The following is a 19,979-nucleotide window of genomic DNA, read 5'->3' as shown; positions in this document are numbered from 1 at the left end:
AAAATCACAGAGTTCCCTTTAGAAGAATATCTTAACTTTAGAGCATGCATATACCCCCATGTCCATTTATAAACAGTCAACCAGTAATTTAGCTGCCCCGGGAACCAACCAACCAGCATTTCAAGCAAATATAATCCAGTGAACCATATTTCTAAAACATATTGCATACACTTACTACACTGAATAAGACTCAAATAATATTTTGGTGAACTTTCTTTGGCTTTTTGCATAAAGAAGCTAATGCAACTTCTTTGAAAATATAATAAAGGTAAGAGGTTCAAGAAATTGGTGTCAAACATTATGCTATACGGGCGGTTTATGGATGAGGTTGATTGTTCAATTCACTTTGAGGTATTAAAGTTAAAAGTATAAACGTCGCACCAAAGAGGAAAAAAAAAACACTTCTGGACTGTTTCGTAGACTCACAAAACCCCAATAAACACACACTTTTATTAAATCTGCGATTAAAAATTAAAGCATTAACATGTTTTCTCTTTCATGTATAATTTTAATGCTCTGTTGATCATCTGCCAACGTGAGTTAAGATGCAGATGATCAAACTCTGAATGTATTCATGCAGAATAATATTCAGAATTAGTAAAACATACATGTAACTTAAAGAAAGGCCTATCATAGTAGTTGGAATTAGCAACTCACTGTACCTAGAAAGGATTTCCTTTGAGAATTTTTGCTGTTGAAGGAGTCTTATGCACACAAAAAATTACATGTGTATCACAGTAAGATGGGCATAATGTTGTTAAAGTCAGAAGAACTGCATCAGTGCTACATTACATAATACATAATTACAGAACAAATATTGCCTTTCCTCAACCATGGCATGACATAATAAATATACAGTATAGAATGGAGAGAAACGACAGTATGCACAAAACACAAATACACAGCTTTGACAGGATCACATGAAATGTATGTCCGTATTGCCATATTGTATTTGTGCTTAAGAAGTCATCAGCATTATAAAAAGAATGTGCTGTATTGGTTTGGGTGTTTGCTGGCATACTGCTGTGGTCAAAAATGTCTTCTTAATTGCTACAGTTAACATGGTATATTGTTTGAGCAACATTACTCCCACTACTATTCAATCACCCATGAGTCAACAGCCACATCAGCATTAAAATGTTGTCATTACTAAAGGAAAATATGCTCTTTAAAATATACTTTGTAAAAGTCAGAATGCAGCTGTTGGTTTTGTTTATGCTCTAAGAAACAGCAGCAGCATATAATCAACAGTGTTGCTCCTGGCTGTAGTCGTCAGCCTTCGTGCTTCAGCATGGCAGTTTCAGGGCAAAGTTGATATGTTTTTGTTTTCTTGTTCAATGACAGTTCAGAAGTTCAAGATCCATCAGTAGTCTGGGTTGGTGTGTCTCCTCTTCCCCCCATGTTGTAGTTTTAACGTGTCTCCCTGTCAAGAACTCACCGAGACATCATTCGGACAAATTCTGTGAATTAAAGTAATGGACATGATTTACATTAATTTCTGTTCATTTCATTAAGGAGAGCACTTAAACTCATACAGCTCATACATCTCAGTCAAGAAAAAAAATCCAAAGAGCCCTTATTTTAATGCAAATGTATTACAATCACTTTGTGTAACAAAAATACAATATTTTTTTTGCCCATATTTTGGAAAATGTAAAATTATATTGATGTAAGAATATTTGGCGACAGAGAACACGAGTGCCTTCTGATATTTTCATTCCTGACAACATGTGTGCATCTTTTTCTGAGTGGATAATCTGTGAGGTGCCATAATCTCCTGGTATGGAGATAATCTGACAGGCAGACCCAGTGCCTTCATCCCCTCACCTCACTATCAGCATGGTATTGGGATATCAGCCACACTCATTGGAATCTTTCCTGATACTTTGAAATGTGTGTGTGTGTGTGTGTGTTTTGGAGAGAGACAGGATGATGAAAATAGAAACACACCAACAGAGAAAGATATTGTGTAAGCGGGTTCGATTTCCTGGTTCTGCACGCAGTTAAAAATGTGCTGTGCTGTGTGAACAGTCTGTCACATGCTGCATAGGATTCATCACCTTCAAAGTCTACGTGCCCATCTCCATTCAGGTCAATGTCTCGAAGGATGTCCTCCAGGTCTCTGTGTCCAACCTGAAAAAGACAGGTTATGAGGAGGGTGTGAATATGGTACAAAATCAGGCAAGTCACACAAGTGGAGTAAAGAGACAAAATTCAGACAGGCATCATGACTGATGGAGGGCAGCAGAGAGGAGGACAGTACCTGTTGTCCTAAAAGTTTTTTCATTGCTTCTCTAAGCTCTGCTGTGCTTATCTGGCCATCACCATTAGTGTCAAACTGAAAATGAAAGAAAAAGAGACAAATGAATAAAGTAGAGAAAGAATTTACCCTTTTCTTACATATGTGCCTGTGTCGCAACCAGCCAGAATCACAACCAGCATCTATTTGCTACCAGAATAAAACCCGAACACCCTCAAGTTTTCCATCACTTTTATGTGACTTTTTTTCAGCCTGGTTGCCGTTCCCATAATCCCCTCTGAAGATATCTTGCAAAAAGGTAACACTCTAAGATGAACTCTGCACATAAATATTTTACCCTGGATATTTCAACTTCATTTCAATCTGTTGGGGATTTAGTTTATCCGCAACTGTGTTGTAACACTCACTTTACTTTTTTTTGTTAACCTATGTCTTTCCTCACCTCCTTGAATGCATCCCTCAGCTCTTTAACCCCTATCATGTCAGCAGTTTCAGCCAGAAGTTTGGGCCCCATGAGCTCAACAAAGTCCTCAAAGTCAACATGTCCTCCCACTGTTGGGCAAATTGAAAAGACAAATATAATAAAAAATAGAAAGATTTATTATCATTGTATTTGCTTATGATTAGTGATGCTGAAGAACCAGGGGTTTTAAAAGTGTAAAAGTATTTATCATGAGCATTTCGTTCCGAATGTTTGTCAGAGGAATAAAAAAAATGGAGGAAATAATTCATAGACATGTACACACAGAGACAGTTTTACTTACAGTTCATGTTAATTTGCTGGCTCAGTTCAATCAGCTCCATCTCTGTTGGCATGTAGCCCATTGTTCTCATGCAGTTACCCAAGTCTTTACAGCCGATAAAACCATCTTTGTCTTTGTCGAACTCTTTGAATGCCTCACGCAGCTCTGAGAAGAGGATATGAATGCAAGAGAGATGTGAAAATACTGGAGAATATAGAGACATTTATTCGTTTTATTTTCACACTCTTTATTTTCCTGGAGTGTAACATACCATCCATTTCTTCTGGCCTCAATTCTCGGTCCTGTGAAGGATCACAGTGCACAGTTAGGTTCCAAACACTGCTGATAATTTTAAAATCATGCCAATACGCAGCATTCCTCACACAATATGATGCTGTTAAAAAAAATGAATAGGCAACTGCAGGCATGTACCACTGCGTGCCAAGAGTCTGCAGGTTTCCTCCCATCCAAACAGGAAGAGCTCATCTGTGATATCACTTGCTGAAGAAAACATGCACACTCTTAGAAAAAATAAAATAGAATAACACAGTAGGTATCAGGATAAAAAATAAAATAGCAGAGATTAAATAAAATAGAAAATCTTGTAGCGTTTGTCTCTGAAGAGGAACCTGAATCATTTACTGTAGCTGCAGCATGGGTGTGTATGTTTGTGTGTTTTTATAGGTAGTGTGAGGATTCAGATACAGTGGAAAATATGCAACCGTTTCCTCCAATTCATTGAATGAAAATGACTCAGCCTCAACCCCTGCTTACATTACAAACAGCCACGTGTGAGCTCGTCATCAGAACAGTCTGCTCTGAAGATTTCAACATCACTGTTCTCTTTAGTAACACAACATGACTTGTGTTGTCACTGTTGGAAATATGGTTGCTGTTGGAAATACTCGTCATGCAAAGTACACTTCTGCCATTGTCACAACCTTGCTTTAACAATTCTCCAACCTGCTACAAATGTCCACCATGTTTATGCGTGTTGCCGCCTCATGCATAAATATGCATACAGTCACACACACCCTTTTTGCGTTTGCATTTCTAGCTATCAAGAAGGTACTAAGAAAGGTTTCACACTCTTAAACAAAGAAAAAAAAACAAAAAAAACATCTTCTCAGTTCCACTGGGCTTATTTACATGCTGTAAGTGCTGACGTTACAATGACAGGTGATTAATACACGCATCTATTACACGTTTCTCTTGGTGAGCGTGGACTGTATTGGGTGCTAATCTCTTGGCATGCATGCACATGATATTGTCTGGACTTACGTACAGCCTGCCGGCTCTCAGCGAAGCCCTTGCGTAGAAAGATGCACGCAGGCCCCAGTACGTTGTGCATGTTGGCTCCGTTCTGGGCCAGGGCCACTAGCGGCTCAAGATAGGCCCCCCCAGAGCCCCCCTCCTCACAGGACTGCACTGCTTTGTACTTCTTCTTCTGGTCCTGGAGCAGCATCCAGGGCAGGGGGGCCAGACATGGGATCAGGGGCAAAGACAGGGGTAGAGACTGTGACTCAGATCATGGCAGCATGGAGTCAACAAGGAGGTGGGATGGAGGGGATAAGAGGTGACAGGCATATGCCTGTCAGTCATGGAAAGGTGTGGAGTCAGGTCAGTCATGATGGAGGAAAGCACCTCAGAGGGAAAACGTTGTAATTTATTATGACAAGAGCAACTGATGCCATCCACGAATCTGTCCTGTAGGTCATAATCCTGCACAACACAACACTACCAAGCTTTCATTTCATGTGTTATCAGTGGTGGAATTTGCTGTCTAGCAAAAATGCAATGCCTCTTTTTTTATCTCACTCAACACTGACAGCCTGCTCTTATAGATATTTTACAGTCTTAAGCTGCAAATTTTCATGTCTTAAAGGATATCTATGGTTTATCACAAAGTTTAGATCATTATTTCCATCAGTAATGATAACATTCACCCATCAGAAATGGTTGCAGCAGCCTCACTACAAGAAATGGAACTAGAGACACAAGGGGACAGATGATTATAAACAAGTTTTAAAGAAGCCTCCCAGTTTAGCCCAATTTATTTTGAAGAGAACATGAACTCAAAGTGCAAAATCAATAATAAATGATAAAATGTATGTTACAAAGTGATTACAGACCAACTTCTTGGCTCTTATTTAACATAATCACTATATGTGGTGCGCTTACCTTTTGAACTTTTTCTGTGATGTGAGTGAATATTAGCAACATTTTGGTGTTGTCTTTAAATGACATGGTTTAGATTATCTAATCAAACTGCTGAGTGAAACTGTGAAACTGATCATCTGACTGCTCTTGTTTCTTGCCCCATCATGCTTCGTTGTAGCAATGTGAGTGAGTACAATATGATGGCTAACCGATAGCAAGAAAAATAAAAGACCCAGGATGAAATAAAATGAAATGATTCCCTCATACCGTCACTGGTGAGAAACAACAGAATCCAAGAGTAAACTTTTATCTGGAGAGCTTTATGATTTTAAATGATGATGCTGTCTATATGTTAGTGGTAGCAATAGTGTAAACAAGGTATTTACAATCGACAGGGTTCATGCTGGGGGTGTTAGTTGTATTACTGTGACAAGGTTCTCAGGACACATCGCAAAATAATTGTGTCGTCCAGAAGATGAGGCTAAAGTTCGGCCAGCCATTTAATTAAAATCACCAATTAGCCAATCAACCAGGGGGCAAAAGTTGTCCTCACAGCAGTGATCCCAATTACAGAGAGAGCCACAAGTTAATTAAAAATGGGCAATCACTGCCTGCCAGAGGACAAAAAAAGCTTCTCTAAATAAAGTCAAATAAGGTCTAGCCGCTGCTCTGACTAATATCTGAATTAGAGAAAGGAGCAGGCTAATCTGAGGCTAAATGTTGAGCACAAGAGGTGGAAAATGCTCTGTGACTATGTACTGCACATTTTATTAAAATGAAAATGAACTGGGTTTAAATCAGTAACATCTCTTCTTACTTATGAAACATGATAATGTTGGTCAAGTCTTCAATTACTCCAGTGTAACATCCATCTCAGGAGAGGAAAATCCAGCAAAAAGCAAGTGGACTCACTGTGACAGTGAATTACGAGGGACCGTTTCTGCTGCTGCTTTAAATCTCTCTGACATGAGCTAGTTCCCATCTTCAGATGATTTTACAGTAAACACAAGACATCTACACACATACATTATAGAAAAATGATATGCATATATATACTACATTAAAATACACACAGCATCATGTGCTCTAGAAATGACCTTCACACTCCATCTGTTAACATGTCTGTTGTAATGCCAGTTCATGCATTGCTACAGTCCCCACCACAGGAACGGATGCCCACTGGGTAATCTGACCAAGTGATGCATAGAGCATGGCTGTCTGTGGGTATATCGTGCCAGAAAAGTACTATGAAGCCACACACTAGCAGTTATATAACCATCAAAAAAAAAAAAAGAAAGAAATATCTTAAAACAGTGTCAGAGGAAAGCTGAAGTGAGGAAAGAACTTCTCCAGCACTCCAACCCATTTCACACAGATGGCATCAACAGTTGCTTGTCATATTGTGCTTCCTCAAGGATGTGCAGCTGCTGACATGAAGGAAAATATATTTGTGTGGATGTCTGTCTGCTACGCTGAGAGTCTGTTCAAGCATACACGGATACAAAGAAGGCAGAAGATGCAAGAGATCTATTGTTCAAATGGAGGTTGCCATCTGAATATGTCTCCTTCCTTGTTCCTCATTTGTGCACTTGTGTTGTTGTCTAAAGGACACGGCACAATCGAATAATCTGGCTTAGTTGAAACAGCACACCTGTTTGCAACATCTCCACTAACTGGTCGCATTCCCGCAGGTGCAGGTTCTAAGGTGTCCCTTCTTCCGGTGGCTTTTAAAGTGACATCACTGTGTGACTTGACTGATTCTAAAGTTTGCTGTCATGGTCCAAATTTGCCAACTTCACCTCAGCCAAGAGGTCAAGAACCAGCAGCAGCAGCAACCAACAGCAACCAGCTTCTCTGACCTCTGTCTAAAAAGGCTGCATAGGTCTCTATGGAAAGCAACCATGTGCTAATGAACACAGAGGGAACTGATATCAAAAAAAAAAAAAAAAAAAGACACACGATTTCATATTAACGCTGTGTTAAGCTCAATACAATTCGTGAAGAATGCGCAGAATGAGTTTTACAGGAAGTCACAAAAGTCGTAATTAACAATGAAGAGCTCCCGTGTTGGCGAACATTGACTGAGACTACAGCATGAGACGCGAGCTTTATCTTTACATACTCTCCACTGTGCTTGTAGTCCAGCAACACAAACCACAGGGAAACAGTTCAAGACAGCCTGTTAATGAACATGAAGTCAGACAGCACGCAGGGCTCAGTAAGTACAGGTCCAGTCAAATAGCCTTCGGTCAGGCTGGGGACACTTCATGAGACAAACATGCACCAACAGTCAAGGGATTCAAGGAGACCACAGCAGAGTGAAAAACCTTGGAGCAGACCTTACCTTCTTGGTGAAAATTTTAAGCGACTTTACAGAGTTGCCCATTGCAAAATAAAAAAAAAAAAATCCTGCTTGCTTTATGTTTTCTCTCTAACTGTGTCTTTGTTAATGTAGCTGTTTGTAGTACGTGTATGCATGTGTGTTTGCATATGTTTCCAGGCATGCATGAGAACAGGAGTGATTAGAAAGGGAAAGAGGGTTCAGTGGGTCATTGACTAATATAAGAGGACATTTGGGAAAAGGCAGGGAAAGGAGCAGCAATATCATAGGAGGTAGAGGAGACAGGAGGGAGAGGACGAAGGACTGAACAGGGAGGACCTAGAGGCAAGGACGCTGGAAGGTAAGAGGGGAGGGACACTGACACAAAGGAGGAAATATGTAAACAAGAACAAAGGACAGGTCGGAGCGACACAAAGATAAGGAAGAGGAAGCATGCGTGTGATCAGAGTGAAATGCAAGCGCCAGGAGTAGAAAAAGCAAGATTGCTTATTCATTCCATCCTCTCTCCTACAGTGTCTCTCCTCCCCCCCTTTCTCTCTCTCTCTCTCTCTCTCTCTCTCTCTCTCGCTCTCTCTTTCCCTCTGTTCATCTGTCCGTCTGTTTGTCCCTTGCTCTTTTTCCCTCCACTCTCCCCCATTCTCACTCCCTCCACAGTTTTAAACCATCTATGTGAATGTGACAGAAGGAGTTCGTTCGGACAAGCATTTTACCTTCCCCTGAGCAAGACGCTGCAGACACTAATCCAAATATGAGCACGCACGCACGCACACACTCACAGACACACACACTCACAGACACACATATACATACACACACTTGATTAAACACACACGGATGCAAGGCTATAGAGCTAAAAATATAACATGCTCTCTCTTTTCACCCCCTACTTTACCCACATCTCTGCCCCACTCTTCCTGCATCCATTACCCCCCCCCCCCACCACACACATGCACACACACACACACACACACACATATACAGGTGCATCAAAAAGTCATGTTAGGCTTGAAGAGCATGGATTCAGTTGAAAGGCTAAATGTGCAACACATGACACATGGATTCTGAACCGTCAAGGATGCAAATCCTCACCAGCAAACACACACAGTCAAGCACATAAATGCTCTTTCTCAGGCTCCCAATCACACACGTACTGTAGTGTGTATGACTGTGTATGTGTAAGTGTATGGCTTCAGTTGGACCGTTAAAATATTGCATCCATGTCTGCATGGATTATTATTAATGCATTAATAATAATAATGATACTAATAATTCTAAAAGTATTCTTTTACTTGTAATGGACCATTTTAACAACATATTATTGCTACTTTTATTTAAATATAAATGAGACATATTTTAAGACATATAAAAAAAAATTTAACTACCTTGGTATAAATTCTTAATATTACATCTACTACTCCTCCTCTTAAAAAACTCTATGAAATGCAAATATTCTATATTTCAAAAGTTTAACTATTGGATACAAGATATGTCCTACCTCATAGAAATGTCCATTCTTAGTGTTTGTGCGTTGGATGTTACCAGTTTCCACATCACACATGTGAACGTTGCACATTGAACCATGGCTGCCATCTAAACTGTGCATGTACATACTCATTTTAAGGTTTAAGATGAGCACAGGCAAACTCTCTCTCTCCATCAGATGATCTTGAAAACAGCCTTATGGGGTAAAGCTCTGCACATACATCACTCTGCACAATGAAGGTCAAACATCCAAGTGAAGTAATAAGACAAAACAAAACAATTTCTCCACTAAAAACCACAATGCATTCATTTCAGGGTTTTACCAGCAGCATTCAGTCCCGAGATAACTTTTGTGGCAGCCATCGCAAAACTAATGAACATCTTTATTTCCCTCTCCTGTTCGACCTTGTCTATTCTCTGCTATTTTAATAAACACATTCACGCCGAAGTCATTTCACATCTCGCTCTCATTCAATATCTCTGTGTTGTTCTGCGGATGATTCATCCAGCCTCTCACCGGAGGCTCATTGTGAACTTCAGAACACATCAGACGTCAGACACAGGAGCCGTCAGCTCCCATAATGTCAGACCGCAGTGTGTACAGGCATGAGATCCATTTCCCCCCTCTCTCTGGCTGTATCCTTCTCCATCGCACAGACACACACACTTTACACATTTACATAACTGCTTCCACATTACATAGAGACGACATATCCGGAGAAGCTCATCATTTTTCAGTCATACACGGGTTCGTAGCAATATACAAAATTATGTTAAAATGGACAAAATGCACATAATGCAAAGACATCTATATGCATTAACTAGACAGGAAAAATAATTGCAGAAACAATGCAAAATAATTGCATTTGCTTTTTCATGGAGAGGTCAAATATAATCCACTTCCATCAAGTGTGTTAAATGAGAGATGTATGTGGGGGAAGGAAGCAACTGATGCGATAACTGAGTGTGTCTTTTCTTTTGTTTGCATATTGGAATGAAATGTAATCATGTCGTGGTCAAATTTCTGAAAACCACACAGCAAATTCAAAGAGGTAAAAACAGGCACAATGAGATTTTTCCGTGCTTACATTTTCTGTCGTCATCAGAAGATGTCTCGGCTGTGAAAAAACATACAATGCACACTTGCGTCATCTTCTTGTGCTTGGGCTGAGACGTCACAGTTTCATTATTTCAGACAAATCAGAAGAGCTAAAACATTCATGGAGATTATTCTGGTATCTCAGTATTATTTCATGCACAAACAGTCGTTAGTCTAGTTAAACGTCTAGTGCGTCAGCAGGGGGGAAACAATATTGAGATGTCTCATTTCAGTCAATTAAACCTCTGTTGTTTTTTCCTCTGACTCATTTATCCCTTGTCCTCTGTCTCATTCCCCTGTCTCACAATGTCTGTCACTGATTTTCCCTTTCAGCCTCAGGTCCTCATGAATATTTAGCATCATCGCACACGCGTGGACTTGCAGCGTGCGCAGTTGTGCGCACATGCTCTTACATTTCTCTGCCTAATCCTCATTTCAAAAAGAGATTTAACCACAGAGTGAATTTTTCAACCTCCTTCTTCACCAGCACAGATACAAAAATATCCATCTGTGTCTAAAAATAGCCTGTTATACTCTAGACACACTGGAGGCATAATGTTGCGGTAAATATGTTTTTTCTGCGATCTTCCCTCTCATTTGCAGCCAACTCTTTCCCCTAATTTTACACAGTTTAGCTTTTTATAACGCATCCCTCTTTTCACTCCCTCTCAGGCGTCATCAAGGTCAGCGTGACCCTGACAGAAGAGGAGAGGGAGAAGAGGAAGGGAAATTTTTGTACCATCAAAGAAACAGGGGAGGAAAGACAGGAAACGTCAGTGGGTGTGCGAGTGCGAGTTGACTAACAGGAAAACCAGGCGAGGAAGTGATGGACTAATCTGTGTTTTAAGACCTTTCCTCACATTGTCTTCAGAGCTGTCAAGTGAGAGCAGGGAAGTGAGAGCTGATGAATGTCTTATATAACAATCATCAGGTCCTCGAGCGGACTCACTCTCTTCCTATGTTATTCTTTGTCCTCCCCCCGATTTATCCAATTGCCTCACTTCCATCACTTTCTCTCTTTGTCCTTTCACTTATCCTGTCTTACTAATGTGACACACACTGGGCTGTTAATCTTTTCCTCTCTATCACACACACACACTTTGAGTTCAGACCTATTAATGCAAACAGTACTTGCTCCCTCTGCTGGTTAACACACATATCCTTTCATCTAAATTCAATTTGAAGAGAAAATTGTCATCGCCTCAATAACATTTTGTCAGCAGTAGAAAACAGATGTCTTTCAATAGCAAGTCTGTACTGAGCCTTCTGATTTAAAGCGAGGGTTTGCAGGACAAGGTCACTGAAGGTCAGAAAAACTGAAGGATTTGCTGATTGTTCAGAATCTCCTAAAAGAAAAACAGAATTTTTGCAGAGACAGAAAAAACTGCTTACAGTCTGTCCTTGATCAAGGTGTCTGGTGTAACCTGGAAAGGTCTGAATGTGCAGAAATAGTGAGACTTTCGTTTACTATGGTGCATGCCTGCTTTAGATAAATTAGTTTTTACAAAATGCTTTATCTACAAAATCATTGTATCACAACCTATCTGTGACCACCGATCTGCTAAACACATTAAAACGGTTAACCACATTTCCCTAACTCTAACCCCCACATTAGCCTTTTTGGTAATCATGATTCATCTTATAAATAAGAACAAGTGGCTTACAGAAACATGCCAGCACATGTTGGAAACCAGCTCTTTTATTCGGGTTTTACACATTTTCTCTGTCAGCTACCATGCCTGCCAAAAGATTGGTATATTTTTACCAAGACCAAAAAGAAAAAAGAAGCACTGTGTCCTCCTCCAGCCTCCAGTCTCTCATAATCAGGTCTTGATGGGTTGGGCTATTTTTAGCTTCTTCCACTGGCAGCGAATGAGTCCTGTTAGGATTGTATGCAGATCTTGATGTTGCATAAGAAAATTACGAAATGAAAGAATTTTGTAGTGTGTCATATCTCACCCTGCGTTCTGTTCAGCACTGGCTGCCATGTCTATTCAAGGAGCATTAAAGACATGTTATTATGACTGCGTGGTCACTAAAGTGAAACAGCTTGGGTAAGATGCCAAGCAGGTACAAAAAAACTGCATGCGTAGTTTTTATAGTCTCAGTTCAGTGCATTTGTCCATCTTTTTCCTTCAATTCATTCTCACACGGACATCAGTCGCTCCTTCCTGCTCTCTCTTTCACGCAAATGCTGAAGTGCACAACTGAGCGCCGTCCCCTCAGAAACCTATTTCGACTCTTGACAGCTGATATGACTTAAAGTGCCAGTGACAACATTAGAGAAAACAGACAAACTTAGTGGCTAAACTTTTCTAAACTGAGTAATCCTGTTCTTTGTTTCATCGGTTCATATTCCTCTTATCCAAAATCACTAAAAACTGCAGTTCAATTTGTCAGCAGTACTATTCAAATATACAGCGACACAATGCCTGCATGCCTTGGAAAATCAGAATCAAATAAATCAGAATTTATCGGTCGATATAGTCTTGATGAGTATGCCGACATATTTCCACACATGTCAGCTGCAGCAGCAGCTCCAGAGACTTTATATAGCACACCGCTGCATGGATTTTGCCTCATTGGAACCCCTAACTGATTGAAACTCTGGCCTAGATTGAAAAGAGTTATTTCTGGAACACATTAGCGTTTGGGGAGGCAATTGTCTCCATTTGAGCTTTTTATCACAGAGAGAAGGATTTCAGTGAAATAGGAGAAAAAGATGGGAGGAAACAGAGAACCTGCTCTACTGCACAGCTGCACACAGGACAAGTGCAGCACCTCATATAAAACTGATGTATTAGTAGGTGAACAGATGATGCAGGGGAGAAGAGATACACCCTTGATTTGCCTTTGACCCTCACTCACCACAGTATCAGTTTATCAGTTTTTGAGGTGAATACTTAGCTTTTATCATTCTGCGTGGATCAGTAAATGGTTTACTTACCTGCGTGTGTGTCTTTGTGACTGACAAGCTCTCATCACTGAAAAGTTTTCCACACAGCGGGAAAGCTGATCCCCCTGCTCTCGCTCAGGTGACAGTCACAATGAAAGCGGCTGTATTCATATTGGGATGCATGACAGACTGCAGCCCAGTAGCCCCCACCCCATCACGAAACTGATGGATACCAGATACATACAGGAGCCAGATTTGGACTCAATACATGCATTCATTTTTAATCCGCTCAATTGGGGTCACTCATGTTGCTTTAATGGGTTCCAGCTTCACCTGCATCTCACATGTGAACCTTCACCTCCTGTGATTTGATCAGATCTGCGGCTAAAGTGCACTTTTAATTAACATCTGTGCTGCAATGAATTTAGCAGTAAAGGAGCAAAATATGAAATTTGTTCAAAATATTGCATTGGCTGAGATTAAGACCGATATACCTGGCTTCCTCTTTACTGGGATTATGTTTGCATAAAGATTGGCTGGATTATGTTTGTCCTATCATATTGATACTGGATTTATACAGTCAGCGATGGACTCAGCTCTGTTATTTTTGGTTGATTTTCCCACCTTTGACTCCAAATGCATCCCCAGCTGTCCATGAAAGGGGATCTCACATTGAATTGACTTTCCAAAACTTTCCATGTGTTATGATTTTTTTGAGGGGAGTAATAAGAAATAAATGTGACCTGAGTAAAAAAATACTGTTAATATTTGTATTAAAGCAAAAAGGTTCCACATCACTGTGCCTGAACAAGTTTTCTGTTTTTAAGTTAACATTCCTCTGTGTAATATAAAACATGGCTTTCATTTTCATTGGACAAAGAACAGTTACAGCTGGTGAAACTAAGCTATACCGCTTACATTTGTTCCATTTCCCACCCAACTCGCTGAGTCTGGATTCTTGATACATGATGCTGCTCCTAATTTATTTACTTTACACCTTTAAATTGTACCCTTTGCATTATGTTACAAATGTAACAAAACCCAGTGCTGGGCTGAGATTTGTGGCAATTTAAATCTACTGTTGTGTTGCGCTTATGAAGTTCAGCTCGAATGCTTAAATTTGGTGAACTAAAAGATGAGAAGAACAACTTATATTGTCTGTACGTTGTGCTTTGGATCTACTTTTTCCAAAAGTTTATTTTGGTCTTCATGCCATCTTACCTGCCCAAAGACCGACTTCACAATGGGATGAAGACTAGAGTCATACTCGGTTGCGCTCAGTCTTTTGGATGAGCGGCTGGCAGCGGGCTGGACCGGTGCGCTGGCCGCAGGTGGGTCAGAGCTGAGACTGGAGGATGACCCGGTGATGACTCTCTCTCTGGGCTCGAAAAAGAAAGCGGCGTCGTCCGGCTCTTTTGGATAAGATGGAGTTGGAGAGGTCCTCCTGTCCTGCCGGGAGCCGCCCTGGTGATGCGCTGCAGGAGGCGGCTCACCTCGAGAGGAGTCGTGGTGATGATGAGAGTGTTTGGATCTGGTGGACTTGCTGCGCTCTTTCTGATGCCGACTCGTCCTGTGTCTAACGTCCTCCTGAGCGTAATCGTCATCCAAGGCGCTCGCGTGCCGGTGTGAGTGGCTTTTCTGCACGCGGTGATCACCCAAATTTCGAGAGTCGGCATGTCTTGGTTGGCAGAGGGGTCTCCGCGCGCTCGTCTCGCAGTCCTCCGTCCAGCCTGCATCATCGCTGCCTCCAGCTCCAGTGGGATGATGGCGAGTGCGGTGGCTGCGGTGATCGCGTGGACCGATATTCGCGTGCCCGGACCTGCGACTGAGCCCGGATGATCTCAGCAGAGACGTGGTGGACTCGCTTTTGGGGAGAGAAGAGCTCATGGTCGGCTTTCCCTCGCTTCACTGGAGAAGTTGTGGAGCTGCTGGAGGCTGGAGGTCGAGTAAAGGAAAAGAGGGCAGTCCTCCGCCACGTGCAGGTGTTCAGCATCAGCCAGTCGGACCACGCGCTCTCTAATCCACATCCACACGCGCGACCGTTGCTGTCAGAGTCCACGGCGATGAAGTGGCAGCCACCTGACTGAGCATTTGCTAATAGATGTGAAGTGCAGCCTGATATGGCAGCCAGACGGTCAGTCTGACGCTTCACAGGGGGCTCCACTAAGTTTGAATGACACCACTGTGTTGCGCTGGCGCGTGTCACGCGCAAAGTTAATTAACATCACGTCAGTACAGATTCTCACATAAAGAAGCGTCCCTATTGAGAGTGAGTTTCTGTTTTGTTATACAGAACTCCAGTTTGATCGTCTCTCTTACGAGCCAGTTTCACGTACATTCAAACACACACCTTTCAGTACATCACAAGCATCAATGCACACATGAGGTCAGACCCACACACACTCAACCCAGCAGGTGGCTGCTACGACATTTATACCAGACTGTCCTCTCTTTGTTTACCACATCTTCCTTCATGTCCTCCTGACTTGTGCAAATGAAATTCACACTCAGTTTAAGCTTTCCAACTTCTGCCTGTGAGAGAAGATACAATACAATACAATAAAACAGGGTTGCATAATCTGGGTCTGACAATGGTGCCAAAGTGTGAACATAATGGAACATTTGTGGGTTACTCAAAATAATAACAACAAAGTTCAAAAGGAAAAAAAAACCCACTGAAAGTAAAAGCGTGACAATCTTCAGTCTCATCCCATCTGCACACCCAGGGTCATAATTCTCACAGCAGATGTCCAGGGATGCAGGGCAAAAAGTATGTAATCATGTTAATATACGAGGCCAATTAGACTCTCAAGCTCTCACGAACTGTGTTTTCATAGTGCGAAGCTGCGAAATGAGCAGATTTTGCCCTCCTTTCTCTGGGGAATTTTTGTTCTCTGACATCTGTGTCTCTGCCTTCTCTGCTCCAGGGAGAGGCAAAGTAAATTCACTCCATCGCTCCCAACTGCCCCCTCCCCCCACTTGAACATCGACATACTTTAACTCCTCTATTACCTTTTAAATCTCTGTGCATCTCATCAAGGGCTGGCAAGGGCCACAAATGCTGAGTCACCATTACTCTGTAGTTATCAGGTGCAACACTGTCAGTTACACTATTGGCTTTATTGTCCTATCAACATCCGCTTCTTTGTTTTTATGATGATCAATGGAAGTCCTGGTGTTAGGATCTTAACTTTGAAACATGTGAGTCCTGCAAAATGTGTAAATTCCTACCAATGTCTTTATATGTTGCTCCTCATATGTCCCCCGCTCTTTATTTTGCCCTCCCCTTCTGTAGACATTGGACTGCAGCAGGGGACATACAAGCCTCAGGGTGCAATATGGCCCATTTAATGTCCACAGAGACTGAGAGAGTAAAAAAATAAAATAAAACAACAGCAACAAAACATAACAAGAAAATGTGGTGTGCAGTAATATACAAAATACATTTTTTTTAAAAGAACAACAACATGGACATAAGAAGACAGAGAAAAAACAGAAATAATTGAAAAGATGAAACATTTGGGAAATGTTTCCTTTTTTGGTACTCCTGTTGGGACTATGTCACTTTCTATTTTTGTATTTATTCCCCCGAACCCAACATCATCCACTCCAACACTCCGCAGGGTCAGATGGCCAAACAAACTTTTATGACAAGTGCTGCAGTACACACAGCTGCTGTTCTGCACTCACAAACAGTTACACAGTTAATGTGAATATCTTAATATTTTGGTTCAAAGTTCATGTCCTGAGTGAAAGATAACAATCTTTAATGACTTGCTCACTTTTTCTGGAGGTTTGGAGACCATCAAGAATTTTACCCATAAAAGTGAATAAATGTTTTATTGGACTGTATCAAGACTGAGATATATTCCAGGAAAAAAGATGCAAACAAATGTACTGACATATATTAACTTAATTAGCAAGTTAATCAGTAAAATTCACTCAGGCTCTGTGTTCATTTTTGTAGCATTCTCATCAATTTTTTCATATTTTATGCCATTAAGCCACAAGAAATGCAGACAAGGTGGACTGATAAATCCTGTATTGCACTTTTTCCAGTGACACAGGACAGTTTGTTTGTAAATCCTGAATAGTTTCTTCTTAGTGGCTCTTATAGTATCTCTGCTCAGCATCTTGCATTCCCATTAACGTTGTCCCTCAGCTCAGTTTGGTATTACTGAAAGATTAATCAGCAGCATAAATAATTAACCACACAGCAGCTTGGGGCCTTCAAGGTGAAGAAAGAGCTCCCTCATCTGAATCATCAAAACATTTTGATCACTCACCTAATGAGCACTTTGAGTAGGATGCAATATCAGCACCAAAATAAGTCAGTCAGGAACCAGTGTGAACCTTGAAACTGATACTTAGACAAAACTCAGGCTTCGAGTTCAGCTTTGTTGTCATTAATTGATGATAATTAACTGAACACTCCAATGAACCACAGCTCAACAAATTTAATTTAGTATTCACTCAGTTTGTCAGTCTGTCTCCCCTAACCTCAACCACCAGTTCAGTTCATACCTCAAAGCTGAAGGAGAATTTCTGCCTTGTGGTCTTGCAGTGTAGCTCCTACAATCATGTAACAGAAGCTTAAACTATCCAAAATAATTAGCCACCATATTGTCTTCATGTATAATTGAAATATTTATAATTGGGAAAGACAATCCGTTTTTAGGAAACTTCTTGCAAAATCTGTCCAGTGAAATTCAACATGAACAGGCAAGTGAGGAGGACAAATAAATGCTAATGAAGTAAACGGTCATTCAAATTTCCAAAAACTGTAAAATGCAACATAATTTGCGAGAATACACTTGCATGGCGTTGATGATGATGCATCATTCCTCAGACAACAAGGCTGAATCCATCATGAAGTGCTGGAAGGCCTGCTTTGATCATTTTTGACACTTCCTTTTATAGTATGATGCAGCAGCTGACAGTGAGTCAGATTTTTCAAACTCTATCAACATACTTTCACAATATTGCAGAAATAAAAGTCCATTACCCATTTTGATCTCCATGTCAACAGACTGGTTGCATAGCACACATTTTGACTGGCACAGCAGGAAAGACACAGCAGAAATGAATATAAGTAACAACAACTCAGTTCCATTACGTGTCTCAGTAGTGACAGTAAACCAGCATGTTCACGTCCACTAAGTGGAATGCAGCATTCATTAATATGATCATGAGTTTCCTGCTACCACAAGTCAAAATGTCTACTGACCAGTCTGTTCTCTTGCAAGAATTACTAATGCTAATTAAGGCTGTGGTTACTGTTCTTACTCTCTTACTGTTCCCTACCCACACTGGTGATATCAAGGTATTCATTCTGATACACATATTACAATGAGGTGTCCTAGAGCACAATGTGTGTTGCATGTTCTCGGGCGTTTAGGAGTGCAGCTGATGTCCTACCGTGACATGCCCCATGTACGTGTTATTCCTCTCCCCAGTTTCCTGTTAACTGGCCCCCCAGTGCCTCCTTTTCCTCTCTTTGTGATATCTTTGACAAGAGGAGGTGGTTGAGGGTTTTGTTTATCTGAACACTAGTTCATTTCAAATACACACACACACACACACACACACATATATATATATATATATATGACAGCAAAAGAAATTTGAAGATTTAACTTACTATAATAGATTTGCTCTTATAAACACATGGGAAACCAATTCTGATGAAAAATAATTGATTGTCGAGTGACTCAGGCGGTCCAATAACTACCAACCGAAAACTGATATTTAACAACCTGGGAGTGAAATACAACCAGGAACTATTTTTGTCCAGTATCATTGAAACCCAGCAAGGTCCCACAAAGCAAATTATTAAGAAAACATGAAAACAGAGGGAGGAGGCAGGGCTTCTGCAGAAACAGACACTGCCACACACTTCGAGTGGGTGAGAGGGTTTATATTTGTTTGAGTCTATATATTGTTTTTTGGAATAATCCTGCATAGTAAAGCTTTAAATGAGCTTATTCCCAAAAAAAACATACTCACGCTGTTAAACATATTTTCTAAAATATATGATGTTTGTATGATTAACTCAGCAACACCTGTTTATTGTGATTGGCCTTTTTCACATCAGACACTTCAACATGTCACACTGTGGCAGGAAAATCACAGGTGTGTTTAACAGGCTTTAATATCCTTAATAACTTGTGTCCTTGTTAGATTTTGCAATGCTTTCAAAAGCATGCTGGTATCTGCATCTTTAAGTATCTGTATCAAACAATTCGGTGTTGAAAATATTGAGTATTGATATTGTTCTAAATCATATCAGTACAACTCTTTGTATCTGCATTCATTCTGTATAAAAGTCACTGTAGTCTAAAAGTGTGCCCTAGCATAAGTCTTATCTGGTTCCCTGGCATGACATTCGATTTTCCACCCAGTACCAGATACCCAAGGTGTGGCATCACAAATTGGCTCAGTGTATGTAATAAAGAAGGAAATCACAGAGTCCCGAGTGCCAGCAATTGTTTTTATTTCAGATGAACAAACCACGACCAAACTGCTGGGATGTCGCAAGTTTTGGCTGTGCGTGAGAAGCTGGTTCGATACAATACTGTTCTTCATTCATTGTTAAGTTTGAACTCCTACATGAGCTCAACCCGAGGAAGATGAGAACCTCAGAAATTAAACGTGCATAATGGCCACTCAGTCATATCCATTGTCATCTTGGGGAGTACAGTGTGATCTCTCCAAACCTTTTGGCAGTTCACCTGTAGCAGTGATGTTGCTGCAGTGTTTTAAACATAAGGTCATTTTTCTGCGAGAGAATTAATGTTGGTCCCAGAGTCAAAATGTAATATTTGCCACTGCCTAATTGGTTTGAACTAAAATAAACACAGGCAGTGTCAACTATCATTCCAGTATCTGTTAACTGCGTGTCACAGCTAAGAAGTTTATTGAGATTATCTTGTAACGCTCTATGTGTGCTAGTTGACAGTTCAGTAGATGCATTGGAATCAAAAGCAAAGTATCCATTT

General features: G+C 40.8%; 1 protein-coding gene across 3 annotated transcripts; it reads right to left on the bottom strand.

The window, feature by feature from the left end:
- Positions 1–431: 431 nt before the first annotated feature.
- On the bottom strand, positions 432–15,348 carry cabp1b (calcium binding protein 1b). Of its 3 annotated transcripts, XM_046375941.1 has the most exons (8): positions 7,499–7,998; positions 4,289–4,456; positions 3,275–3,305; positions 3,025–3,168; positions 2,703–2,812; positions 2,264–2,338; positions 2,061–2,133; positions 432–1,460 (listed from the first exon to the last, which is right to left on the bottom strand). In XM_046375941.1, exons 1-8 carry the CDS (start codon positions 7,547–7,549, stop codon positions 1,435–1,437), a joined length of 678 nt encoding a protein of 225 aa, XP_046231897.1. In that variant the 5' UTR covers positions 7,550–7,998; the 3' UTR covers positions 432–1,434. The 3 variants fall into 3 exon arrangements, with proteins under 3 accessions (XP_046231897.1, XP_046231895.1, XP_046231896.1); XM_046375939.1 differs by lacking the exons at positions 4,289–4,456; positions 7,499–7,998 and adding an exon at positions 14,203–15,348; XM_046375940.1 differs by lacking the exon at positions 7,499–7,998 and having other exon boundaries at positions 4,289–5,097.
- Between the last annotated feature and the right edge of the window lie 4,631 nt (positions 15,349–19,979).

This window comes from Scatophagus argus, chromosome 20 (assembly GCF_020382885.2).
Source record: "Scatophagus argus isolate fScaArg1 chromosome 20, fScaArg1.pri, whole genome shotgun sequence".
Taxonomy (NCBI): Eukaryota; Metazoa; Chordata; class Actinopteri; family Scatophagidae; genus Scatophagus; species Scatophagus argus.
The sequence above is the reverse complement of the archived record's forward strand: the minus strand, read 5'-3'. Positions and strand labels throughout refer to the sequence as shown.